The following is a 27,425-nucleotide window of genomic DNA, read 5'->3' as shown; positions in this document are numbered from 1 at the left end:
TCAGTCACACAGTTTAACTGATGATCTCAGACCAATTCCAAACCCAGCATAGAGAGGCTGAGTGAATGTGGTGTGGACTGTGTGTAGGAGGGTCATTGTGTCAGAGACGCTGTAGAAGGACAGAGTTCCTGCACTGTGATCCACATACACTCCTATTCTGGAGGATGATGAGGCTGAGAGCTCAGTCTTAATGTTGTTGTGCCAGAAAGAGAGAGTAGAAGAACAGAACAGACTCCAGGACTGATTGTTAAATCCAAACCTGGACCCATTACCCCGTCCTTCCCTGCTGATCCCTTTATATGACACTGATATGGACACCCAACCCAAGAGCGACTTCCATCTTCTCCACTCAACCTCCCAGTAACAGCGTCCACTCACACTCTCCTTACACAACACCTGATTCCAGGAGTCAAATCTCTCTGGATGATCAGAGTAACTCTGCTCTCCTCCTCTCCACTTCACCACTCTGTTCTGCTCAGACAGACTGAGTTGATGATTTACTGTGTTGGGATCCAGAGTCAGATAACAGAAATCTAAAATAAGAAGAAAGAAAAACATTTTAGATTTTTATTTAAAAAATGTACTTTAAGAAACTGTCTCTAGTGAATAATGATGCGATCTCTACCAATTATATAAAACAACATTCACTGTTAAATCATACAGTACTTAGGTGTGTGTGTGTGTATGTATCTGCGAGTGTGTGTGTGTATATGTATCTGTGAGTGTGTGTGTATGTGGTGTGTGTGTGTGTGTGTGTGTGTGTGTATCTGCGAGTGTGTGTGTGTGTATCTGTGAGTGTGTGTGTGTGTGTATGTATGTATCTGTGAGTGTGTATGTGGTGTGTGTGTGTTTGTATGCAGTGTGTGTTCTTGTAGTGCTATACTTGTGAGGACCCTATGTCCATACTATGATAGAACTATAGGAAATTTTTGCTTAAGTGAGGACATTTTGCTGGTTATTTAGCTACAGTAACACAAAAATGTATAACAAGACAAACGTGTGTGTGTGTGTATCTGAGTGTGTGTGTGTGTGTGTGTGTGTGTGTGTGTGTGTGTGTGTGTGTGTGTTTGTGTATTGTGTACATACACTGTAGAAAATCTCTGGTTTTTGACTCTGAGGGTAAAATCATCTGAACTGCTGCAGCTGTGGAGACACACAAACACAATGATTTAACAGAACGAATGAAGGAAATAATAAACACTCGCTCAGAAAGACAGAAGCAGCTAAAAGACACACAGCACAGTCTCCATGTTTAAATCAGATCAGTTTGGGTTTTACACAGGATTCAGTTACTCTTTACCTTTTATTGAGTTACTGTGTTACTCTGACTGTCTCTCTCTCACTGTTCAGTTCAGAATTATTTATTAGCATGAATTACTTTGTTATTATTTACCACCTTAATTGCAAAAAGAAACATTTAGGCAATAACATAACAGTAATAATATGTATATATAATATATGTGGACAAAATACATTTAAGACATATAAATATGTTGGGTTTATATGTATAAATATATAAACCCAGCATACAAGCCTGAACTAAGACCAACTGTGTGAACATGCATATACACAATATACACACACAGTGACCTGAAACATGCACAATTTAATTTCTCGTTTTCTTTTAATTGGTTAAAATGTGATTTTTTATTTTAATGAATAACATTTCTGAGTGAACAAGTGTTCACTCTGAAGGAGAGAGCAGCCCACCCTATAATTACTGAACCCGCTGATGAAGTAAGCCAGTTTTGTGAATTTGTGTGTAATTTACTATTTAAGTAAAGATTTCCATCCTTCTGTTTTCCAGCAGGAAGCTCCTCTTACCATGTGGAGAGGTTTTACTGAATTCCTGCTTGCAGAATTCCTCTAGTCTCTCTTTCAGATCAGAGAGAGATTTCCTCACTCCATCAAATGAGAGATGTTGATGGACAGTGATGCTGGGTGAGTCCTCAGATCCAGAAGAGACACAGAGAGACTGGAAACACTACAGAGAGACGACAGAATAGAGAAAGACGAAGGAGGACAAGAGCATTAAATGTTCTCAAACCATGTTACAGCAAAAATAACCTTAAGAGCCTCTCTGAGGAGCACGTTCCTCAGTAGATCAGATTGTTACCTGTAGGAAATGGATGTGATCCTCTGTGTGTGAAAGCTGCTCCAGCTCAGTGTCTCTCCTCTTTAGATCAGCAATCTCCTGCTCCAGTTGCTCCAGGAGTTCCTCAGCTCCACTCAGTTCAGCCTCCTCCTGAGCTCTGATCAGCTCTGTTACCTCAGAGCGCTTTTTCTCAATGGAGCGGATCAGCTCAGTAAAGATCCTCTCACTGTCCTCCACTGCTGCCTGTGCAGAGCTCTGTTACAACACACACACAAGATGGAGCTCCATTTACACACCAGCTATCATTCACTCTCTCACTGGGACTCTAGATGACTCACTGTCCACATTGTGGCTGTGTAGGATCTCTAAGTGTCCAACACTGGACTCCTCACTGTCTGACTGGAGGAGAGTCTGACTGAGCTGTGAAACAGCTGCTCCAGCAGATCTCTGCTCACTACTCACCTTAAGAGTGACCACAGCCTGTTTCACCTCCTGCAGCTTCTTCTCTTTCTCCTGGAGTCTCTGCTGAGATTTCCTCTGAACCTCCTTCAGCTGACTCTGAGAAATAAATCACATTATAAAGTAAACATTTGAATATTAATGGCAGCTAAAGACCTTATAGACCACATTATTCTACACAGTTTTAAGACTGTCTTACACACACATTATCTAAGCTGCTTATCCTTTTGGGTCACGTGTGCTTGAGCCCAGCAGTCATTGGGCGGAAGGCTATGGAGTCAAATTGGGGTCTTTAATCGTGACAAGAAAATAAAAATCACAGAAATGTGGAGTTGCAAAAATAATTAGATATTGCAAACACAGAAGAGAAATTGTGCTACATTTTTTTCTCTTGCAACACTTTTTTTAGGATAAATCTTTTGCGACACAATTTTTCTTTGCGTTTTGCATTTTACACTCCTGTTTTTTTTTCTGCCGTACTTTCCCCTTTTACACTTTTTTGTTTGCACCTCAGTTTTGACCTCTTTTTGATTGGGGGGCACGGGAAGAGGAGAGTGGTGTTGCCAAGATGGAAAGGCATGTCATGGACGTTTCACATGATCAGCTGGAGCCGCCGCTGCACAGCCTCATTTCAACTATTGCCATCATGACAGGTGCTAGCCAAACTGGACCACAGGTATTATAGTGTATACATTAACACAATCAATAACAAACGGCCGTGTAATGTTAACATTTCCTGACCTTATTCGTTTTCCGTAGTTCCCGTGTTGCTTGGTGTTGACTTCTGTTAAGTGAGTATGGGTCAAGGGCTTGGTTTGTGAAGGGGAGCGCGAATTTAAGGAGATGCAACACCAGCACGCAGCCGTGAGAACTGTTCGGCTGTACTGTACTTTCGAACTTGCGAGCCACGTTAGTGTATTCTTATCACAGTCCTAACTGGCTGAAAATGCTGCTCAATTTAGTAACTGAAAACAAATCGATATAATAGAATTCAGAACCATTAGCCAACTGTGTTTTGCACACAGAGGAATTAGACCTCCACATTTAACCTATCCGTGCAGTGAAACACCCACGTACATGCACACTAGTGAACACACACACACTAGGGGGCAGTGAGCACACTGGCCCAGAGCGGTGGGCAGCCCTATCCACGGGACCTGGGGAGCAGCTGGGAGTTAGGTGCCTTGCTCACTTCAGTCACGTACTGTCAGCTGAAGGGATCGACCCAGCGACCTTCCGGTCACAAGGCTGGTTCCCTAACCGCCAGCCCCCGACTGCCGATAACACTTCACATTAAGGGTACATGATCTGCCAGTAATTTACTGATGAATAATTAATCAGGAACAAATGAATAAGTCACATATTAACAACTACTAACGCTATGTACTAATGAATGAAGATAAAGGTAATTATGCTTTCTTCAACATCTGAATTTATCAGGAATTCATGTGTTAATTAATGTTAATTAAAGATCCCCCTCAGACACAGTGCTCTGGAATTTTATGCATATCAAAGTCAACAGTGTTTTTTCTGTAGCTCCATCTTCTCATCATCTTGTCCTTCTGCTTCATCATGCTGTGTAAGCTTACACTGTCATCTTTTTGCAACTAGTTATCATTTGTAATAGTTGCCATAGTTTTTCCTCGTTCATGTTAATAATATGACATGTTTCAACTCCTTTGTTGATACACAGTGCCTCATTGAGGGAATGGTCTGTCCTACAGTTACCACTGAACTCAGAAATGAGTTAATAATTGATAGGGAAAGTGTAGCGCCTTCATGAGAAACACAAACTCCTTACTACTCCTAAAACCAGAAAGATTTACTGTGAATAAGTAAGCACCACACCAAATATTTAAGCTACTTTACAATGAATTCAGAAATAACAGCATCTGTAAAGCCGTTCTGTTTCACCACAGATGAACAGCTGTATGTATTACATGTTAGTCTAAAAAATGAGGCACGGAAAATACATACTAGTAAACACAACACTCAGACAACCCAGCAATACCATGTGTAAACATTATATCTATGATGTAAATTGCATATATAATCCAGTATGCATATGAATAACTCACCTATAAAAGTAAGAAAAATGCTTTTATGTTGGAGATTTTTATTGATTAATTTTTTTTTTTTTCAAAGATTTTCATTTGCTTCTCTTAAACAGTTTCATAGAGATATTCACTCAAGACTCTATGGCCGCTTGACATATAAAAAATATTGCAATTACTGCCACCTACTGTTGAAGAAAAATAGCTGTTATTTCCAGCAGCGGAAACCATTGTAGAGTTTCATTCCAAAATGCTGTGTTTTGATTACTAAAAAAATTTTGATGTAACACATTTTTAAAAAGAATAACAGATGTATAATGGGAAACATATTTTTATTTTTCTAAAGGTGGTATTTTTTTATAATAATGGTGGCAAATATTAAGCTAATACATAGTTTTAGTTAAATCAAATGCCTATTTTCAGTAAATAAACTAAATAAAACAAAAGTTTACATTTATAACAGTATGTCATTGAAGTATGACATATAGGTACTCATAAACTGCACAAATAGCTTCTGGCTGAATTTTCCAATCCCACCTTAAATGGTGCAGCAGTCTTCAGGCACTTTCTGGTGCCTGAATCTGCACCATTTAAGGTGGAACAGGAAAATTCAAACAAGAAGTTGACAAGAAGCTAACTTCAGGTTTGTGTGAGGACGTGCTAACATTAATCTATTATGAATATCTACAAGGATTAAGGAATACTATATTAAGGAAGGCTATAATCATCAGCGTAAAAAAATAACTTCTACATCAAGTTAGGATCCTCTGTATAGACTATTGCATGAAATAAGCTTAATATAAAACCAGAGGAAAAACAATCACATCAACAGGTTCTCTGTTCATCACCAACCACACGGCCATATCTGTAAACATCACACAAACAATACACATCACACAAACATGAGTGTATATCACTGCGTTCCCTCCGTTATATAATCCTATCCCACTTTCTGAGTGCAATATTATTGAAATAGTGTCATTTTGGACAGTATCTTTATTAAACTGCCGCTCTGTAATGATACTGAATGCTGTCCAGCAGTGATGTTGACGGCGGCACCGTTGACGTGCCTGGCTGGACCCAACGCGGCATCTAGGTATGTATATCTATGGTTGAAATGACGGGCTGTGCAGTGGCGGCTCCAGCTGATGACGTGAAATGTCCATGACATGCCTTTCCATCTTGGCCACAGCTCTCTCCTCTTTCCACACCCTCAAAACTGAGGCGCAAACAAACAAGAGTAACGCAAAAGTGGAAAGTTCTGCAGAAAAAAAAACAGGAGCAGAAAAAGGCAAAACGCAAAGAAAAAATAGTGTCGCAAAAGATTTATCCTAAAAAAAAGTGTTGCAAGAGGAAAAATGTAGCACAAGTTTAAGCTGCTTTAGTTAACAGGTGCACAGTGATTCTGTTGCACTGTCGTTGACTGGCCTGATCTGGAAATACGAAAAAGTAAAAGTAACTCGGTACTTAAGTAGTTTTTCAATGAACTACTTATTTACTCTTATCATCATCATAATCATCATCATCATCGTCGTTAACCGCTTAGTCCAGCTAGGGTTGCAGTAGCAGTTGGGAGAGCAGAGAATCCCAGACGACCCTGTCCCCCGCAACTTCCTCCAGCTCTTTCCCGGGGACCCCAAGCCGCTCCCAGGCCAACCTGGAAAAATAATCCCTCCAGCACGTCCTAGGACGACCCCAGGGTCTTGTCCCAGTGGGCCGTGCCTGGTACACCCCCACTGGGAGGCGAACCACCTCAGCTGGCTCCTCTCAATGCGGAGGAGCTACTCCGAGCTCCTCCTGGATGGCCGAGCTCCTCACCCTATCAAATAGAGTGTAGCCCGCCACCCTGCGAAGAAAGCTCATTTCCACCACTTGTATTCGCGATCTCATTCTTTCGGTCATTACCCATAGCTCATGACCATAGGTGAGGGTCGGGATGCAGACAGACCAGTAAACTAAGAGCTTCGCCGTATGGCTCAGCTCCTTCTTCACCATTACAGTCCGGTACAGCGACCGCATTACTGCGGCCGCCTGTCCCAGCCTGCGGTCGATTTCACGATCCCTCTTCCCATCACTCGTGAACAAGACCCCGAGATACTTAAACTCCTCCACCTGTGGCCAGTCCTTTCCCCCTACCTGGAGTGGGCATGCCATCCTTTTCCGGGCTAAGACCATGGACTCAGACTTGGAGGTGCTGATCCGCATACCAACCGCTTCACACTCAGCTGCAAACTGCTCCAGTGCGCGCTGGAGGCATCCATGTGATCCAGCCAAAAGAACAACATTGTCTGCAAATAGCAGAGATGCCACCCTTCGGCCTCCACACATAATGCCCTCCTGACCACAGCTACGCCTTGACACCCTGTCCGTGAATATCACGAACAGGAGTGGAGACAGGGCACAACCCTGGCGGTGTCCAATGCTAACACTGAAAGAGTCCGACGTAATGCCGAGTATACGAACACAGCTCTCACTCCGGGAGTACAGAGATTGAATGGCCTGGAGTAGCAGCCCCGGCACCCCATACTCCCGGAGGACCTCCCACAAGATATCTTGGGGAACACGGTCATAAGCCTTCTCCAAATCCACAAAACACATGTAGACTGGGTTGGCAAATTCCCATGCCCCCTCAACAATCCGTGAGAGGGTGCAAAGCTGGTCCATTGTTCCATGGCCGGGACGGAATCCACATTGTTCCTCCTCAATCCGAGGTTCAACTATCTGTCAAAGTCTCCTTTCTAGCACCTTGGCATAGACTTTCCCAGGGAGGCTCAGCAGTGTGATACCCCAATAGTTGGCACACACCCTCCGGTCCCCTTTCTTAAAAATAGGGACCACCACCCCGGTCTGCCAGTCCAAGGGTACTGTTCCCGAAGTCCATGCAATATTGCAGAGGCATGCCAGCCACGACAGCCCCACAATATCCAGAGCCTTAAGCATCTCCGGACGAATCTCATCCACTCCCGGTGGCTTGCCACTGAAGAGCTTGCCAATTACCTCAGTGACCTCCACCGGGGAAATGGAGCTTGACATGCCAGAAGCCTCTGGCCCTGACTCCCGTGTGGGAGGCATATCTCCCAGATTAAGGAGTTCCTCAAAGTGCTCTTTCCACCGACCGACAATATCCTCATTTGAAGTCAGAGCTTCCCCACCCCATGCCGAATACAGCTTGGGCGCAGCCACCCCGACCGCTCCTGAGTCGCTGGACAGTCATCCAGAACCTCCTTGAGGCCGACCGAAAGTCTTTTTCCATGGCTTCTCCAAACTCCTCCCACGCCCTGGATTTTGCTTCTGCCACCGTTACGGCTGCCACCTTTTTCGCCTGTCGGTACCTATCTGCTGAGTCGGGAGTCCTTCGCACCATCCAGTCCCTAAAGGCCTTTTTGTTCAGCTTCACGGCCTCCCTCACCACCGGTGTCCACCAGGGGGTTCTTGGGTTACCGCCCTGATCGGCACCAACAAGCTTTTGGCCACAGCTACGCCTGGCAGCTTCCACAATGGAGGTTTTGAACAGGGTCCATTCAGACTCCATGTCCCCTACCTCCTCCGGGACATGAGAAAAGCTCTCCCGGAGGTGGGAGTTAAAATCTTTCTGAACAGGGGCCTCCGACAGTTGTTCCCAGCACACCCTCACTATTCGCTTGGGCCTACCGGGTCTGAGCATCGGTCTTCCCTGCCATCTGATCCAACTTACCACCAGATGGTGATCGGTTGACAGCTCAGCACCTCTCTTCACCCGAGTGTCCAGAACATATGGTCCCAAGTCAGATGAAACAACAACAAAGTCGATCATTGACCTATGAACCAAGCAGCTCTGGTACCATGTACACTTATGAACATCCTTGTGTTCGAACTTGGTGTTCGTTATGGACAATCCATGCCTGGCACAGAAGTCCAATAACAATTCACCATTCGGGTTTAGATCGGGCAGGCCGTTCTTCCCAATCACGCCTCTCCAGGTCTCCCAGTCATTGCCAACATGAGCATTGAAGTCTCCCAGTAAGACTATGGAGTCTGTAGGGGGGACCCTTTCCAGAACCCTGCCCACTTGCTCCAAGAAGGCTGAATACTCCGACCTGCTGTTTGGTGCATAAGCACACACAACAGTCAGAGTTTTCCTCTGTGCAATTTTAATTCGCATTGAGGCAACCCTCTCGTCCACCGGGACAAACTCCAACTGCATGGCTGCCAGCCGGGGACTCGTGAGTATCCCCACACCCGCCCGGCGCCTCTCACCCTGTGCAACCCCAGAGTAGGAGAGGGACCAACCCCTATCAAGGAGTTTGGTTCCAGAGCCGACACTGTGGGTGGAGGTAAGCCCAACTACATCTAGTTGGTACCTCTCAACCTCCCGCACAAGCTCCGGCTCCTTCCCCCCCAGTGAGGTTACATTTCACGTACCAAGAGTCAGTTTCTGCCGCAGGGGCCTAGGCCACCAGGGGCCCCCCCGCAATCTCCCACTGCCTATACAGCACTGCACCGCTCCCCCATGCTGGACCTTGCGGGTGGTGGGCCCACATGGTCTCCCCACGTTGCCTCTTCGGGCTGAGCCCGGCTGGGTTACGTGGGCTGCCCAGCCACCAGGCGCTCGCCGGGGGACGCTACCCCCAGGCCTGGCTCCAGGGGTAGCTCCCGGTGACCCTCTCCCGGGCAGGGTACACGATTGTCTGTGTCCATTTTTCATAGAGGATTTTTGGATCGAGTTAGTCTGGGTCTTCACTCCAGACCTGTTCGCCCTGGGAGACCCTACCAGGAGCATACTGCTCCCAACGACTTAGCTCTGAAGATCCCTAGACCACACAAGCCCTTCCACCTCGACAAGGCCCCGATCCAGGAAGGATCAAGTTATTTACTCTTACTTGAGTAATTTTATTTACTAATACTTTTAATTGTACTTAAGTAAATTATCACTACAGTAACAGTACTCATACTTAAGCAGGGATTTTCAGTACTCTTTACGCCCCTGCATATACATTCACACACACACTTAGACTTAGGTGAAATTTAGGGTTTCCAGTTGGCCTGACTGCATGTCTTTGGACTGTGGGAGGAAACCAAAGCACCTGGAGAAAACCCATGCTGGTACAGGGAGAACATGCAAATACCACATGGTCACCCGGCCAGGAAATCAAACCCAATCCCTTCTTGAGACTATGTGCACTTTATTAATCTGTCGACAGGCTAGAAGATGGGTGTTGGCCAGTAAAATGTTCACAGACTGGTCTGACTAGTTTTGTAGTAATGTTGAAAATAAAAGTAATTTACCACTTTCTTTTCCACAAAACACATAAACCATTAAAAATTATTCCCATGGATTTCATAATTAAGTAATTTACATGTCATATGGGAACAAATTAATTCATTGTAGTATGGAAACAGAAACAACATGAACTGATTCTAAAAGATTTCTGTTTCTCACCTGTTTCTCGGTTCTCTCTGCTGCGGCTTCAACTGTATCGTGGCCTTTGTGTTCATGCATCATACACAAATAACAGATGCAGCTTTGGTCAGTACGGCAGTAGATCTCGATCATTTCATTGTGTTGTGAGCAGATTCTTTCTTGTAGTCGTGTAGAAGCTTCGACCAGCTGATGCTTCTTAAAGGCAGGAGACTGATAGTGAGGATTAAGATGAGTTTCACAGTAAGACGCCAGACACACCAAACAGGACTTGATGGCTTTGAGTTTTCTCCCAGTGCAGAAATCACACTCCACATCTCCAGGTCCAGCGTAATGGTGAGCAGATTGGAGTTTCTTCTTCAGTTCCTCCACCACTTCAGCCAGCATGTTGTTTCTGCGTAGAACAGGCCTTGGAGTGAAGGTCTCTCTGCACTGGGGGCAGCTGTAGACCCTCCTCTGATCTTCTTCATTCCAGTGTTTATTAATACACACCATACAGAAACTGTGTCCACAGTGAATAGTCACTGGATCCTTCAGCAGATCCAGACAGACTGGACAGCTGAACTGGTCCTGATCTACTGAAATACTGGCCTCTGCCATTTCCCTGAACTCGCAGCCTGAGAGAGAGAGCAGCTCTCTGAGATCGGTTTCACTTTCTCACTTTCTCTCTCACTTTTAAACTGAGTAGGAGTGACTTGCTGCTTCTGTGTTAAAGATTGTCCTAGAGAGTGAGGAGGGGAGGAGACAGAGAGAAATGCATTACCAAGCAACCATGGACTCTTGAATGAGGAGAACAGTCGGTCACCTATCACTGTACACCGCGGTCATTTCATGATCTTTTTAACTTTTTGTCATATAACAGTGAACATATAACACTGCACTGTTTAATTCAAACACCTTTGTTTATAAGTACTTTTTGGTGACCAAATTACCACCGCAAGTCATATATAACACCAATCCAGTGGCGCCCCTCTTGCCCTGCTGGGGCTGGATCTCAAGTAACTCCCTGCTACCTACACAGTGCACTACGTAGGAATTTAGGTACTGGCTTATTATAGCTTAAAAATAGCCATCTGGGTTTCAGCCACATCCATACCTGACAAACAGTGCACTATTTAGCTTGTAGAAGCCAGAATTTCAAAATTTACATAGCACACTATTTAGCTAGGGAGTACAGAGCCATTTGGGATTTAGCCTGGGTTTGATACTCCTGACTGAAACACGGACATTTGAAGTGTGTAGGTTATTCAAGTGACGTTCTTCAGACTTCTGTATTGCCATTTTACAGTTAATCATACCATAAGTACTTTAATTTAAAAGCCTGTGATAATATTGATGCAGTTGTTTAGCATGTTTACTATCTTTAGCCTGTTAGCTAGCTGACCAGCCTAGTTCTAGGAAATACATTTATACAAATCTTAACCCATTAATGTTGAACTCACTCGGGAGCGCCCTCTAGTGTTAGAGAAACCTGGGAGACATTACATGGTGGTAAATCTCCTCTCTACAAGTTCTCTCATGGTTCACTAGTCAAACCTTTTAAACACAGTTCACATTAGTGACATCTGGTGGCCTGTAGGATGAAGAGCAGCTATTAATTCAATGCATGTTAGTGGATGTCACAGATGTACGTCTACATGCTGCTTGAGTGTGTAAGTTATGGCTCTAAAGCTTTACTCCCTCCTGTATTGCTTTGACACGTAGTTTAGAGCTTTGGTAACATTATTTCTCAGCCATATTCTCATGTTGAGTTTGTCTCCTAGTATCTTCTGGTTTTTGTCCTTTTTAACATGGATAATCCCGTGGTAAACCTGTCTGCCTGTGTCCTGACCCATGGCCAGTTCTATGACCAATGGATATTTCAAAAACAAACTGACTCAGCAAATATTCTGTCTGCCTCTCTTTCCTCACAAGTAGAACCATGTTGACTTCTGTGACCATGAAAAAAACTAAAATGATACACATGATTGATCTGTTTATCTAAAAATGTGTTATTGAGAGTTTGTATTTATCTGTAAAGATATAACATGAACAAACCTACTGCTGTCAGTGACTGATGTTTTAGATACATCCATCTCGCCATCTCTCCTTATTTCTCTAAAAGCGATCTTGTTATCCAGTCATATATGGGTCATTTCACAGAAACGTCCACTTTTCTGTCTATCCATAGGTGTGTTACTCCTCATCGGTGTTACACATAAGAAAGATAACACCAGAGACATTTTTAATGAAAAATGCATTTTACAAAATGGCTGCTACAGAACATCAAACCACATGTTGTCAATCACTAAAATATGTAATTTAATCCATTTGTGTTCTACTATTTCCCCAATTAGCTAAGAATAAAGTAGGGCACACCAGTGACTTCAACTAAAAGCTTCATATGAAATCATGAGCTAAATGAGAAAATCTCCGATAACTGAAAGACTCAGTGGACTCACCATATGCTTTTCTTCATAGATCCTCAGAAAATAGGTAAAAGGAAGTCAAGTGATGTCATCAGTGTGATGTTTATTTCAAAATAAGAGATTTCTATGATGCAGTAACACCAGTGACATGACTTTCACTGTATATCTTATAATATTTATTTGGCATTTGTTTTCTTTGTCATTTAATTCGGGTATTCCATAGTCATGTATAGATTATTGTAGTTAAATTTACAGAAAAACATGGTTTTTTGTCCTCAAAATATGGCCTCACCCTTTACACATGACTGTGGGGGCGAGCTCTTCTGTGGTGCTTGGAATTCTATATAATTGATTTAAAAACCAATATTGCTAAATTGACAGAAAAAAAAGGTGTAATTTTTGAAATGAAATTGTAAATTTTTAAATTAAATAAATTGTAACCCTAACATGTTTAATATAAGTGTAATATATCTGTAAAGGCCATTGATACAAAAATGGACGTTTCTGTAGACTGACCCATATAACACATATAATAAGGTTTCTAAGTGTTGTAGTTGTTTGTCCTTTTGAACTTTATCTCTCACACCGTCCTGCCCAAACAACCAAACATATAGGTTATCAAATATATTGTGCATCGTGACATCTTTTTGGAGTATCTGTTCAACTTTTGAACCCAGTGACTCTTTCTCTATAATATGACCGTCTGGATTGGCAAATTCTCATATATATTACACCATCAGTTTTTATGTTGGGTAAGAGTGAGAGACTCTGGTTAGTGATGTAGGGAAATGCGCAGATTAATAATAAAGTTAGAGACAAGTAATCCAGTTTTAGATATTGTCTTTCTATGTTTTCAACCATATTTGTTCCTGGGGTAAATTAAATTAAATTAAAGCTTTATTCCAGAAATCTCATTCGGATGGAACCACGTCCAATTCAGATTCACAGAGATTCCAGAAATGTGTCTGTTTTGAAGGTGCAGATGTGGATGAGTGATGAACTCCTACAAACCACTCTGCTTAAATCAGACCCACATTTACACGCAATAAGAATAGACAGTGCTCTGTCCAGTAAATATATCATGCCTTAGTCATAATGAAAGCTGTATCATTCGTGTCTGTAATGCATTTTAGAGCTCTTTAAAAGTGTTAATTAGAAAGTGTGCAAAGTTTATCATCTAATTCAGCTTCACTTTATTTAGATTAACAATGTATGTACAGTCTTATCAGACGTGTTTACTGTATTTTTCAGGATTTAAACAGCAACATTCAGATCATCACAGAACAATGAAAGACGACAGGACCTCCTTCTGGATTCAGATTGAGAGGAACCAAAACTGGATTCATAAAGGTGATTAATAGGCGATGTACTTATTTATGACACAAAAAGAAAAACTTTCTTAACATTTGATCTGTAGATTCTGAAAAATCCACAGATACTGTACGTTTCACTGAACAGTTCAACAGTGAAGTAAACCATAATGCTCTGAAACATGCACCGATGTAATTAGGGTTTAAGACAGAACTGACAGCTAATGGGTGTGATTTAACAGTAGTTCATTCAAAGCCTTGATTAAATTTATCATGTAATTGGAGCAAGTATTAAGAACCTAAGTCTAAAAAATAATGCACAACCAAATCTAGATATTTCATTTTCATTGAACAACATAAAACAATCTTTATTCTTCATTTGTGTTTCATTACTGAGTGACACAGTTGATGACATCACACCAACTCCAAAGCCAGCATAGAGAGGCTGAGTGAATGTGGTGTGGACTGTGTGTAGGAGGGTCATTGTGTCAGAGACGCTGTAGAAGGACAGAGTTCCTGCACTGTGATCCACATACACTCCTATTCTGATTCTGATCTCAGTCTGAATGTTTTTGTGATAGAAAGAGAGAGAGGGAGAACACTGCAGACTCCAGGACTGACTGTTGTATCCAAACACATTCTCATCACCCCATCCTTTCCTGCTGATCCCTTTATATGACACTGATGTGGACATCCAAACGAAGAGCGACTCCCATCCCTCACAGCTCCAGTCCACCTACCAGTAACAGTGTCCACTCACACTCTCTTACACGAAACACCTAAGGCCAAGAAATAAATCTCTCTGGATGATCAGAGTAACGCTGCTCTCCTCTTCTCCTTGTCACCACTCTGTTCTGCTCAGACAGTCTGAGTTCATGATTTACTGTGTTGGGATCCAGAGTCAGACGATAAAAATCTAAAACAAGAAGAATGAAAAACATTTTTTAAAGACAGGTTTTTAAACAGAATTATACTTTAAGAAACATTAACTGTCTATAGTGTATAATGATGTTTTCTCTCCTTATACATTTCTGTATTTAACATTTTAGAAGCGAAAAATATATTCATGATTACAACCCGAATTCCAAAAAAGTTGGGACACTGTGTAAAATGTAAATAAATGTAAATAAAACAGAATGCAATGATGTGCAAATCTCATAGACCCATATTTTATTCACAATAGAACATAGAACACATATCAAATGTTGAAAGCGAGACATGTTACCATTTCATAAAAATATTAACTCATTTAGAACTTGATGGCAGCAACGCATCTCAGAAAATTTGGGACAGGGCCACGTCTACCATCGTGTGGCATCCCCTCTTCTTTTAACAACAGTCTGTAAATGTCTGGGAAGTGAGGAGACCAATTGCTGGAGTTTTAGATGAGGAATTTTGTCCCATTCTTGTCTGATGTAGGATTTCATGCTCAACAGTCCTGGGTCTATTTTGCTGGATTTTTCGTTTCATGATGCACCAAATGTTTTCTATTGGTGAAAGGTCTGGACTGCAGACCGGCCTCTTCAGCACCCGGACTCTTCTTCTGTGAAGCCATGCTGTTGTGATGGATGCAGTATGTGGTTTAGCATTGTCTTGCTGAAATATGCAAAGCCTTCCCTGAAAGAGACGCTGTCCAGATGGCAGCATATGTTGTTCTAAAACCTCTATGTACTGTTCAGCATTGATACTGCCTTTCCAGACGTGTAAGCTGTCTATGCTATAGGCACTAATGCAACCCCATACCATCAGAGATGCTTTTGAACTGTGTGGTGTTAACAAGCTGGATGGTCCCTCTCCTCTTGAGTCTGCAGGACATGGCGTTCATGGTTTCCAAAAAGAATTAAAAATTTTGATTCATCTGATCACAGAATTTTCCATTTTGCCTCGGTCCATTTTAAATGAGCTTTGGCCCAGAGAAGACGACGGCGTTTATAGATCGTGTTAACATATGGCTTCTTCTTTGCATGATACAGGTTTAACTTGCATTTGTGGATTGCACGGCAAACTGTGTTCACAGACAATGATTTCTGGAAGTGTTCCTAAGCCCATGTAGTAATTTCCTGTACAGAATCATGCCTGTTTTCAATGCAGTGCCATCTGAGGGATTTGTCTTTCTGCTGGTGTGAATTGTAAGGGCCGGGCGATCAGTCACAAGGCTGATAAATTGAGGAGGTATTCAGTGAATCCTTGTGAATCATTGTACTTGTGTCTTCTAACTGGGATTTGTCTTTCTGCTGGTAAAGATAGGCTCTGAGTTAAGACTTTCTTTAGCTTAGACTCTGTTAGTTACAAGGCTGACTTGTGGAACCTAGTGCTTAATTGTAATTACTAGTTTCAGGTGTGGTTTCAGGTTAGCCAAAGGTGTGAATTGTAGGCTTTCAGTCACAAAGCTGATAAATTGAGGAGGTATTCCCTGGAAGAATCTGTGTGCTTGTATCTTCTAACTGGGATTTGTCTTTCTGCTGGTGTGATTTGTAGGGCCTGGGCTATCAGTCACAAGGCTGATAAATTGAGGAGGTATTCCCTGGAAAAATCGGTGTGCTTGTGTGTTCTAACCGGGATTTGTCTTTCTGCTGGTGTGATTTGTAGGGGCCTGGCTATCAGTCATAAGGCTGATAAATTGAGGAGGTATCCTGTAGCGGTCTGTAGCAGCTAGGCTTGACATTTGACAAACCTCTGTCCCATCCATCCTCAACAGAGACGTGACTATTCAACTTTGGCTAAGTATCACTTTGTTGTTCTTCACCATTTATCGTTGCAGGATCCACAATTCCAGTAACCTCATCTATCCCTCACGGTCGTTAGAATCTCAGAACAGGGTGGCAGGTGGGCTCTGGAATTGCCAATCCACAGTGCAGAAGGCCGACTTCATTTCAGCCCTAGCATCCTTCCATTCACTGCACGTGGCATTGATGGAAACCTGGATCACCCCCAAGAACTCTGCGACTCCAGCAGCTCTGTCCTCTGCCTTTCACTTCTCTCATTCTCTGAGACAGTCTGGCAGGGGTGGTGGCACAGGTTCGCTTTTGTCCAGAAAGTGGTGTTTCACTTCACTTGTTTTTTCTCTTATCTTTCAGTTTTCTCCTTTGAATACCATGCTGTCAATATCTTTCCCCACTAGACTTCACATCATTGTTTTTTATCATCCTCCCTCTCCTTTAGGTAACTTCATTGAGTTAGATATTCCTCTGAGTCTCTTCCCCATCGATGGAACCCGACTCATACTCCTGGGTGACTTCATCCTGCCATTGGACAAGCTGCAGTCATCCTGCCTGTTACCGGTCCTATCGTCATTTGACCTCACCCTCAACCGGACTTCTCCGACGCACAGAGCAGGCAACTTTCTGGACCTGATATTCAGCAGACCTACCTCTGTGCTGTATGTCACAGTAACTCCCCTTTATGGCTCTGATCACCACTTTCTATCTTTCACACTCTCCCTCCCTGCTACCACTGTCCATACCACCCCTTCATGGTTTTCTACTCTTCTACTCCTACACTCCATTCCTCCCTCGTCTTTCGCCTCAACTATCCTGACCAAACTTCCCCATCCTGACTCATTTTCTTCTCTCTCACTGGACACAGCTACAGATGTTTTCCTTTCATCACTCTCATCTGCAATTAACCTTCTGTGTCCTCTCCTCCAGGCCAGCAAGATCCTCTCCTCCTGCCCCCTGGCTGACAGGTGTCCTGCGCAGCAACCAGCAAGGGCTAAGGAAGGCTGAGAGAAGTTGGAGGAAATCCCAGCTTGACTCGGATCTTCACTCCTACCAATCTCTCCTTTCTAAAGTCTCACTTGAAGTTACTGCTACAAAGTCATCTTTCTACAGAGGGAAACTGGAAGCATTAACATCTGATCCATGTAAGCTCTTTAGCATTTTCTCCTCTCTCCTCAACCCTCCTCTTTTTCTTCCACCCTCTTCTCTCATCCCTGAGGATTTTGTCACCTTCTTTGAATCCGCCAGTCTTTTCCCTCTGTGTCCACTCCTTCCGCTAGACCTCATCCTCTTGTTCTCAATCCCCTAAACTGTTTCTTCTCTTTCCACAGATGATGTTCTACAACTGATCAAACCCAGTAATCCAACCACCTGCCCACTGGATCCCATCTCGTCCACTTTGCTTCAGTCAATCTCCATGGATCTACTGCCTTTTATCACTTTTTTCTCATAAATAGCTCTTTGTCATCAGGTGAAGTTCCATCAACATTCAAGACTGCAAGAGTGGTTCCCATCCTGAAGAAGCCCATGCTTGACAGCTCTGATGTCAACAACTACAGACCGGTATCGCTCCTTTCTTTCCTTTCAAAAATTCTTGAACATGCAGTCTGTAATCAACTGTCTCTTTTCTGTCTCACACAGAACCAGCTCCAGGACCCCAACCAGTCTGGCCCCTATAGCAGTGACTGAGAACCTCCAGTCAGCAAGATCAGCCGAAGTGTCTTCTGTTCAGATTCTTCTTGACCTCTCAGCAGCTTTTGACATGGTCAACCATACAATCCTTCTGGATGTCCTCACCAACCTTGGAATCACTGGCTCTGCGTGGAAGTGGCTTAAGTCCTATCTGGAGGGTAGCTCTTATCAGGTAACATGGAGAGGGTCCACATCCTCTCCATGCAGGCTCTCCACTGGTGTCCCACAAAACGTGGTGCTGGGTCCTCTTTTCTTTTCACTTTACACTAGTTCTCTTGGTGATGTAATATCCTCTCATGGCTTCTCTTATCACTGCTATGCTGATGACACTCAACTAATGCTCTCTTCCCCACCTTTTGACACGCAGGTTTCCAGTCGTATCTCGGGCATGTCTGTCTGACATCTTTTCATGGACGGCAGCTCAGCACCTTAAGCTTAATCCTAGCAAGACTGAGTTGCTATTCGTCCCTGCAACTACAGGTCCTCATCTTGATCTTGCTATCTCATTCGAGAACTCTCTGATTGTTCCGTCTGAAGATGCAAGAAGTCTTGTTGTGATTCTGGATGGCCAGTTATCGTTCTCAGCTCATATCGCAAACCTAACTCAGTCATGCAGGTTTCTCCTGTACAACATCTGGAGGATCTGACCCTTCCTCACTCGAGAGGGCACCCATGTGCTAGTTCAGAATATTACTAGAATAGCTTTCCTCCACCTTCATAACATCACTAAATTAAGAAATGCACTGTCGCTACAGGATGCAGAAACGTTAGTTCACGCCTTCATCACGTCCAGGTTAGATTACTGTAACGATCTGCTTTCTGGTTGTTCCAGCCAAAACCTTAACAAGCTTCAGTTAATCCAGAACGCTGCAGCCAGAGTTCTCACCAAAACCAGGAAATTTGACCACATTAGCCCAATTTTGTGTACCTTACATTGGTTGCCAGTTAAATTCCGCATTAAGTACAAAATTCTTCTACTGACATATAAAGCTTTGAATGGCCTTGCTCCTCAGTACCTCAGTGACCTTATTTCCTATCTCAACCGACACGCCCACTTAGATCACAAGGTGTGGGCTCATTATTGGTACCTAGAATGAATAAAGTTAAGTCAGGGGGAGGAGCCTTTTCATACAAAGCCCCCCAGCTTTGGAATAACCTACCAGTCAGTGTTTGGGACTCAGACACAGCCTCCATCTTTAAGTCTAGGCTTAAAATTTACCTGTTTAGTCGAGCCTTTGGTTAATTAGTTTTCCTGTTAGAATAAGGCGCAGATCTGGGACAGAGAGTCCTATGGTAATCTGGGAATGTTGGTGCTGAACTAACTACCCCCCCTTGTCTTCAATCTTCCTAAGTTCAGTCACGTCACTCCACCGCTGCGCTCCCTTCACTGGCTTCCTGTAGCTGCACGCATGAAACCTTGATGTTTGCTTACAAAGCCAAAAATGGAGCAGCCCTCCCTACTTGATGGCAATGGTCAAAACTCAAACTGTACCTCAAGCCTTTCAAGCTTCAAGTACAGCTCGGATTGACCCGACATCCTTTTAATGCATGGAAGACAAGCATCAAGATTTTTCTCTGTCCTGGCACTCAGGTAGTGGAACAAACTCCCTCTGGCTGTCTGAACAGCAGAGTCTCTCGTGGTCTTCAAAGTATTTATTGTAATGTATGGTACTACACTTATTGTAATGTATTGCACTGCACTATGTTTAACTCTGTTCCTTTTTCTCTAGGTATCAACGTGGGCTTTTGTTTCTAGCAGTATCTGAGCTCAGGACTGGCTTTCTCTCCAACCTGAATGTAACTAGCAAAGATACTTTCTCTAGGTAAACAAAGCACTTCTTGTAAGTCGCTCTGGATAAGAATGTCTTCTAAATGCTGTAAATGTAAAATGTAACTGAAATTTCATCTTAAATATTCCTAAAAACAGTTGTCTTTGCCATGCTCTAGTATTTTTCACATCAACAATACATAAATCAATTTAATATAAAACCACTATTGTTCATTAAATACAATATATACAAATACCACTTGACTTTTAACTTACCCATAACATATTTTGTCACATTAAGTAAAATGATAAAACGTGACAATATTTAAGCCAGAGGAGCAAAGATTGAGAGTCCTGTTCTCTTTCAGCACTGATAATTTGTTGTCCGCTCTCCAATAAGCTGGTCAAACAGTTCATGAGGGCAGAATACAGTCCAATTAGTTAACAGTAGCCACCCAACTGTCTGTCTCAGACCATCCTGCCCCAAAGAAATCAAAGTCCATTCATGCATGAGAACATTTATTGCACATAATGATTTTTTGTGGTGAACTGGACAGTCTGTTTATCTTCTGGTCCCATGTCTCTTCACTTTCTATAATTTGACCTACTTTAGGGATAAGTTCTTATTTTACCTCCAGATTTTATGTTGGGTAAGAGTGAGAGTCTATGGTTAGTGATGTAGTGACACGCACAGACTAGTAATAAAGGAAGAGACAAGTCATTTTTATTGAGAATTGCTTTATTAGGTCTGTTTATTTATGTTACAAAAGACAAACACTGAACAGTTGGCATGATGTCATTATGATATTTACATCCAATCAGACAAATATCCCTGAAAACTGAGATGAATGTGAGACAGGATTTTATAAGTAATACAGCTTAAAAGGGCAACAAATGTTCATTTAAAGCCTTTATTCAAAGAAAAATGTATCAGTGAGTAATAACCTAAGTCTCAAAAAAAATACACTACCAAGTCTAGATTTATTACTTTTCTTTAAAAACACAAAACAATTTTCATTCTTTATCTGTATTTCATTACTGAATCGCACAATTTAACTGATGATATCAGACCAACCTCAAACCCAGCATAGAGAGGCTGAGTGAATGTGGTGTGGACTGTGTGTAGGAGGGTCATTGTGTCAGAGACGCTGTAGAAGGACAGAGTTCCTGCACTGTGATCCACATACACTCCTATTCTGGAGGATGGTGGAGCTGAGAGCTCAGTCTTAATGTTGTTTTGCCAGAAAGTGAGAGTGTCAGAACACTCCAGACTCCAGGACTGATTGTTGCATCCAAACCTGCACTCACTTCCCCGTTCTTTCCTGCTGATCCCTTTATATGACACTGATATGGACACCCAACCCAAAAGTGGATCCCATTCCTGGCCGCTCCACTCAACCTCCCAGTAACAGCGTCCACTCACACTCTCCTTACTCAGCACCTGCCTCCAGTACTCAAATCTCTCTGGTTTATTGGAGTAATGCTGCTCTCCTCCCCTGTACTTCACCACTCTGTTCTGCTCAGACAGACTGAGTTGATGATTCACTGTGTTGGGATCCAGAGTCAGACGACAGAAATCTAATGAAGAAAGAAAAAGATTAGGTTTTTACTCAAAAGTATACTTTAAGAAAAATAAACCATCTGTAGTGAATATTTTCTCTCCTTACACATTTCTGTATTTAACATTTTAGAGCAACACAATCTCTACCATAAAAAAAAAACATTCATAGTTAAATCATACAATACTTATGTATTTGTGTGTGTGTGTGTTTGTGTGTGTGTGTGTGTGTGAGTGAGTGAGTGTGTGTGTGTGTGTGTGTGTGTGTGTGTGTGTGTATTGTGTACATACACTGTAGAAAATCTGCTCTGGTTTTTGGCTCTGAGGGTAAAATCATCTGAACTGCTGCAGCTGTGGAGACACACAAACACAATGATCCAACAGAATGAATGAAGGAGGCTCAGAAAACACTCGCTCAGAAAGACAGAAGCAGCTAAAAGACACACAGCACAGTCTCCATGTTTAAATCAGATCAGTTTGGGTTTTACACAGGATTCAGTTACTCTTTACCTTTTATTGAGTTACTGTGTTACTCTGACTGTCTCTCTCTCACTGTTCAGTTCAGAATTATTTATTAGCATGAATTACTTTGTTATAATTTACCACCTTAATTGCAAAAAGGAACATTTCAGCAATAAAATAACAGTAATAGTATTCAGAATAACATTAAGTTGTACAACAACCACAAACCCAACATATAAGCCTGAACTAAGACCAACTGTGTGAACATGCATATACACAATATACACACACAGTGAACTGAAAAATGACAATGTAATATTTTTATTATTTATTCATTATTACTTTAATGAATAGTACTTCTGAGTAAAGAAGGGTTTACTCTAAAGGAGAGAGCACGGAGGGGGTTGTTGGATAAATATGGTACTGCTACACTACAACCGCTGAATAAGCTAAGAGAGAGGAGGGTGTTGGGAGTTTTGGTAAATAATCTGCACAGAATCAGTTTAATCTTGTCATACAACTGGGTTTGCTAGTCAGAAGACAGATAATCTAATACCACATGCAAAGGTTTATACTTACCTGGTTGGGAGGCATTTCAGCTCTGACAAAAAAGAGTGTAAATGGGTTACTTGGCTTTTATAGTCCTAGGGCAAGTTGGGGCATGCCCAGTGTGGACCATGTGGATTGGTCCATTTTGGTAGTAAAACAATTTCCTCCTTTTTTTTTTTCATTTTTCATTGACCATTAATGTTTTCCACCTGTGGTTTAATGTTTGTGACCTGTTTGATGCCTTTTATTTGTTGTGTATGTATGGAAGATATATGTTAAAAGTCTGAGGTTGTGATGTTTATCTTCCCCCCTTTTTCTCTTGAGTAGTTTATACTTCTTAACCTAACTTTAATTCCTCAAAGGGAGAGAGAGGGTCATATTGTGGACCAGCCACTGAGAATTCTGCTTTAATAAAGAGTACGATTTTAGGAGAAACCCTCTAATATATATATATATAGTAAATAGCTTACATTTTATTAAGGTTTTGCATTTTTGCACCTTTGCACTGCACTAACAAACCCTCTTTCACTGATGTGCTGTTTTGGCCTGCCAATGTTCCTTGGAAACCTACAGCCTTGTGACGGTCTACACAATCCTCACTAGACCTAGGTGTGACATGAAGTAAATCAATTCTGTGAATTTGTGTGTAATTTACAACTGTAGTAAAGATTTCTGTCCTTCTGTTTTCCAGCAGGAAGCTCCTCTTACCATGTGGAGAGATTTTAATGAACTCCTGCTTGCAGAATTCCTCTAGTCTCTCTTTCAGATCAGAGAGAGATTTCTTCACTCCATCAAATGAGAGATGTTGATGGACAGTGATGCTGGGTGAGTCCTCAGATCCAGAAGGGACACATAGAGACTGGAAACTCTATGGAGAAAAATGGAGAAGGAGAAAGTTAAGGCCAAATCCCACTTCAGCCCTCACCCCTACCACTTATCCCTACCCCTCCATTTTGCAAGTTCACGTCTAGGGGTAGGGTGTCCCGATTGTTGTTGTGATAGAAGGGTAGGGTGAAGTGTAAGAAACCCACATATATGAGGATTTTCTCTGTTAAAAAATTACTATAACTATTGTATTATCCTAGTTTAATGTCGTTTCAATGTATTATGATTCTTTTCTGCATAAAAAGCATAAAAATCTCTAGTAGTTACTAGTATCATGGTGATGTCTTAGTAGCTAGCTATCTAAATATCCTGTTTCACCTTAAATTTGCACCATTTCAGGTGAAATGAGTAAATTCAAATGAGAAGTTGGTGAATATCTGACTTCAGCTGCACATCACTGAAGAATTAGGGGTGGGAGATATTAAATAATTCTAACCCTCCCTATTTGAAGGCATATGACCCCCTAAATGTAACTAAAGCCCAGCAGTGAGGTTATTGAACTTTACCCTCTTCTGCTATCACTGCAGACTGGCAGGGTCGCCTACAGAGCAGCACTAGTAGCTGTTAATTAAGTAATGTTCTTTTTATTTGAGGGTCCCATTTCATAGGAGAAGATTTCAACACCTACCCCTTGTAACTCAATTCCAAGGGGCAAGGTGACACTCAAACATGGGGTAGGGGTAAAAAGAAGAAATGGGATTGGACCAAAGAAGAACAAGAGCAATAAATGTTCTCAAACTAAGCTACAGCAAAAATAACCTTTAAATTTCAGAAATATTTATTGTCTCCTTAGTGAACTTTTGGAAAGAGACATTTTAGAGCCTCCTCTGAGGAGCAGGTTCCTCTGTAGGTGAGTGATTGTTACCTGCAGGAAATGGATGTGATCCTCTGTGTATGAAAGCTGCTCCAGCTCAGTGTCTCTCCTCTTTAGATCAGCAATCTCCTGCTCCAGTTGCTCCAGGAGTTCTTCAGCTCCACTCAGTTCAGCCTCCTCCTGAGCTCTGATCAGCTCTGTTACCTCAGAGCGCTTTTTCTCAATGGAGCCGATCAGCTCAGTAAAGATCCTCTCACTGTCCTCCACTGCTGCCTGTGCAGAGCTCTGTTACAACACACACACAAGATGGAGCTCCATTTACACACCAGCTATCATTCACTCTCTCACTGGGACTCTAGATGACTCACTGTCCACATTGTGGCTGTGTAGGATCTCTAAGTGTCCAACACTGGACTCCTCACTGTCTGACTGGAGGAGAGTCTGACTGAGCTGTGAAACAGCTGCTCCAGCAGATCTCTGCTCACTACTCACCTTAAGAGTCTTCACAGCCTGTTTCACCTCCTGCAGCTTCTTCTCTTTCTCCTGGAGTCTCCACTGGGATTTCCTCTGAACCTCCTTCAGCTGATTCTGAGAAATTAATCATATTATAAAGTAAATATTTGAATATTAATGGCAGCTAAAGACCTTATAGACCACATTATTCTACACAGTTTTAAGACTGTCTTACACACACATTATCTAAGCTGCTTATCCTTTTGGGTCATGTGTGCTTTAGCCCAGCAGTCAATGGGCGGAAGGCAGGAAACACCCTGGGCAATTCGGCAGTCCATCACAGGGCAGACACACAGACATACCTTCACACACACACTTAGACTTAGGTGAAATTTAGTGGTTCCAGTTGGCCTGACTTCAGGTCTTTGGACTGCAGGAGGAAACCAAAGCACCTGGAGAAAACCCATGCTGGTACAGGGAGAACATGCAAATACCACATGGTCACCCGGCCAGGAAATCAAATCCAATCCCTTCTTGAGACTATGTGCACTTTATTAATCTGTCGACAGGCTAGAAGATGGGTGTTGGCCAGTAAAATGTTCACAGACTGGTCTGACTAGTTTTGTAGTAATGTTGAAAATGAAAGTAATTTACCACTTTCTTTTCCACAAAACACATAAACCATTAAAAATTATTCCCATGGATTTCATAATTAAGTAATTTACATGTCATATGGGAACAAATTAATTCATTGTAGTATGGAAACAGAAACAACATGAACTGATTCTAAAAGATTTCTGTTTCTCACCTCTTTCTCATTTCTTTCTGCTGCGGCTTCAACTGTATCGTGGCCTATGTGTTCATGCATCATACACAAATAACAGATGCAGCTTTGGTCAGTACGGCAGTAGATCTCGATCCTTCTATTATGTTGTGAGCAGATTCTTTCTTGCAGTCGTGTAGAAGCTTCGACCAGCTTGTGCTTCTTAAAGGCAGGAGACTGATAGTGAGGATTAAGATGAGTCTCACAATAAGAAGCCAGACACACCAAACAGGACTTGATGGCTTTGAGTTTTCTCCCAGTGCAGAAATCACACTCCACATCTCCAGGTCCAGCGTAACAGAGAGCAGGAGGAGCAGCTTGGAGTTCTGTCTTCTTCAGTTCCTCCACCACTTCAGCCAGCATGTTGTTTCTGCGTAAAACAGGCCTTGGAGTGAAGGTCTCTCTGCACTGGGGGCAGCTGTAGACCCTCCTCTGATTTTCTTCATTCCAGTGTTTATTAATACACACCATACAGTAACTGTGTCCACAAGGAGTTGTCACTGGATCCTTCAGCAGATCCAGACAGACTGGACAGCTGAACTGGTCCTGATCTACTGAAATACTGTCCATTTTCCTAAACTTGCAGCCTGAAAGAGAGAGAGAGAGAGAGAGAGAGAGAGAGAGCAGCTCTCTGAGACCAGTTTCACTTTCTCACTTTCTCTCTCACTTTTAAACTGAGTAGGAGTGACTTGCTGCTTCTGTGTTAAAGATTGCCGTAGGGAGTGCAGAGGGGAGGAGACAGAGAAATGAGAAAAGAGAGGAGAGACAGGAAGGAACATAGAAAAGAGGTGGAATTCTTAAGTGGGATATAAGAAATAATAAAGTTGTGGAGTCATTTAAAGCGTAGAAGGTTCAGTATCAGTGCGGATCCAGCGCTCTCTACAGAAGCTGTTCTCATTGGTCTCAGTAACAGGGGTGCCAATTTTTAGAGTGAGATCTCAGTGGGCCAGGTTGTGGTGGTGGGGGTGGACATGGGGCGGATAGTATTGGAGGAGAGACGCTGGGTATTCACAGCAACTGAAATTCCATCTCAAATATGCCTAAAAAAGTCTTTGCCATGCTTAAATATTTGTTTTCACATCAACACTACATGCGTCATTTGAATATAAAACTAATAATGTTAATTAAGTACAATTTATACAATTATACAATTTATACAAATACCACTTGATGTTTAACTCACCCATAACATATTCTGTTGCATTAAGTAAAATGATGAAGAGTGACAACATTTAAGCCTTCAGAGGAGCAAAAACTTATTATTTATTATTTATTAGAATTTATTGTTAAGTGTAACAGAACACAGTAATATGTAGTGATGAGTGAACAAAATCACATGAGTGTTTTTCCTCCCTCACACAGTCTTTTCATTGGTTATGGGTTAATAGCAAATAATAACAGAACAAAAGAAACAGCCCATCACCTCTCAGAAGAACTTTCTATATGATCCACTGCAGAAAGCTGTGTAGTCTTTCTCTTTGTTGCATTGTACAGTGCCCTACACAAATATTGGCACCCCTGGTAAACATGAGCAAAATGACTAGTAGAAAACATTGTTTATTACTTATTCTGTTGATCATGCATTCAAACTTTTCACAAAAATCTAATTTATATCTGAAGTAAATATATTATCATGAAATTATTTAGAAAATGTAGACATTATTATGAGTGAAATCTAAATGAAGTGCATTCTCATTCATATTGTTTATGTGGTAAAGTTCACCTGAGTTTTTATGAAAACTTAAATGTTTAGACATGCCTTCCAGCTTCACTGGGGTATAAATATGAGGTGACACACAGGCCAGATTCCTTCAGTCATCCATCACTATGAGAATGACCAGAAAACACAGCAGTGATGTCTGATAAAAGGTTGTTGAGCTGCACAAAACAGGAAGTGGCTACAAGAAAATCTGGAGAGGTTCTTTATGGAGGAATGGTCTCATATCCTTCATCATGTGTTCTCCACTCTCATTAGGCATA

At 42.2% G+C, this 27,425-nt stretch overlaps 2 protein-coding genes and 1 pseudogene across 2 annotated transcripts; 1 reads left to right on the top strand and 2 right to left on the bottom strand.

Annotated features, from left to right (window-relative positions):
* Window positions 1–10,630, bottom strand: LOC118801136 (tripartite motif-containing protein 16-like). Its single transcript, XM_036561301.1, has 6 exons — window positions 10,028–10,630; window positions 2,558–2,653; window positions 2,117–2,350; window positions 1,825–1,984; window positions 1,087–1,143; window positions 1–533 (listed from the first exon to the last, which is right to left on the bottom strand). Exons 1-6 carry the CDS (start codon window positions 10,604–10,606, stop codon window positions 1–3), a joined length of 1,659 nt encoding a protein of 552 aa, XP_036417194.1. The 5' UTR covers window positions 10,607–10,630.
* A 6,006-nt stretch (window positions 10,631–16,636) lies between these two features.
* On the top strand, window positions 16,637–19,146 carry LOC118801137 (annotated as a pseudogene).
* A 1,776-nt stretch (window positions 19,147–20,922) lies between these two features.
* Window positions 20,923–26,015, bottom strand: LOC118801135 (tripartite motif-containing protein 16-like). The gene is made up of 7 exons (XM_036561300.1): window positions 25,431–26,015; window positions 24,662–24,757; window positions 24,221–24,454; window positions 23,179–23,338; window positions 22,213–22,218; window positions 21,751–21,810; window positions 20,923–21,479 (listed from the first exon to the last, which is right to left on the bottom strand). Exons 1-7 carry the CDS (start codon window positions 26,013–26,015, stop codon window positions 20,923–20,925), a joined length of 1,698 nt encoding a protein of 565 aa, XP_036417193.1.
* Window positions 26,016–27,425: the final 1,410 nt, after the last annotated feature.

The sequence above is a fragment of the Colossoma macropomum genome, unplaced genomic scaffold (assembly GCF_904425465.1).
Source record: "Colossoma macropomum unplaced genomic scaffold, Colossoma_macropomum, whole genome shotgun sequence".
NCBI classification, from domain to species: Eukaryota; Metazoa; Chordata; class Actinopteri; order Characiformes; family Serrasalmidae; genus Colossoma; species Colossoma macropomum.
The sequence above is the reverse complement of the archived record's forward strand: the minus strand, read 5'-3'. Positions and strand labels throughout refer to the sequence as shown.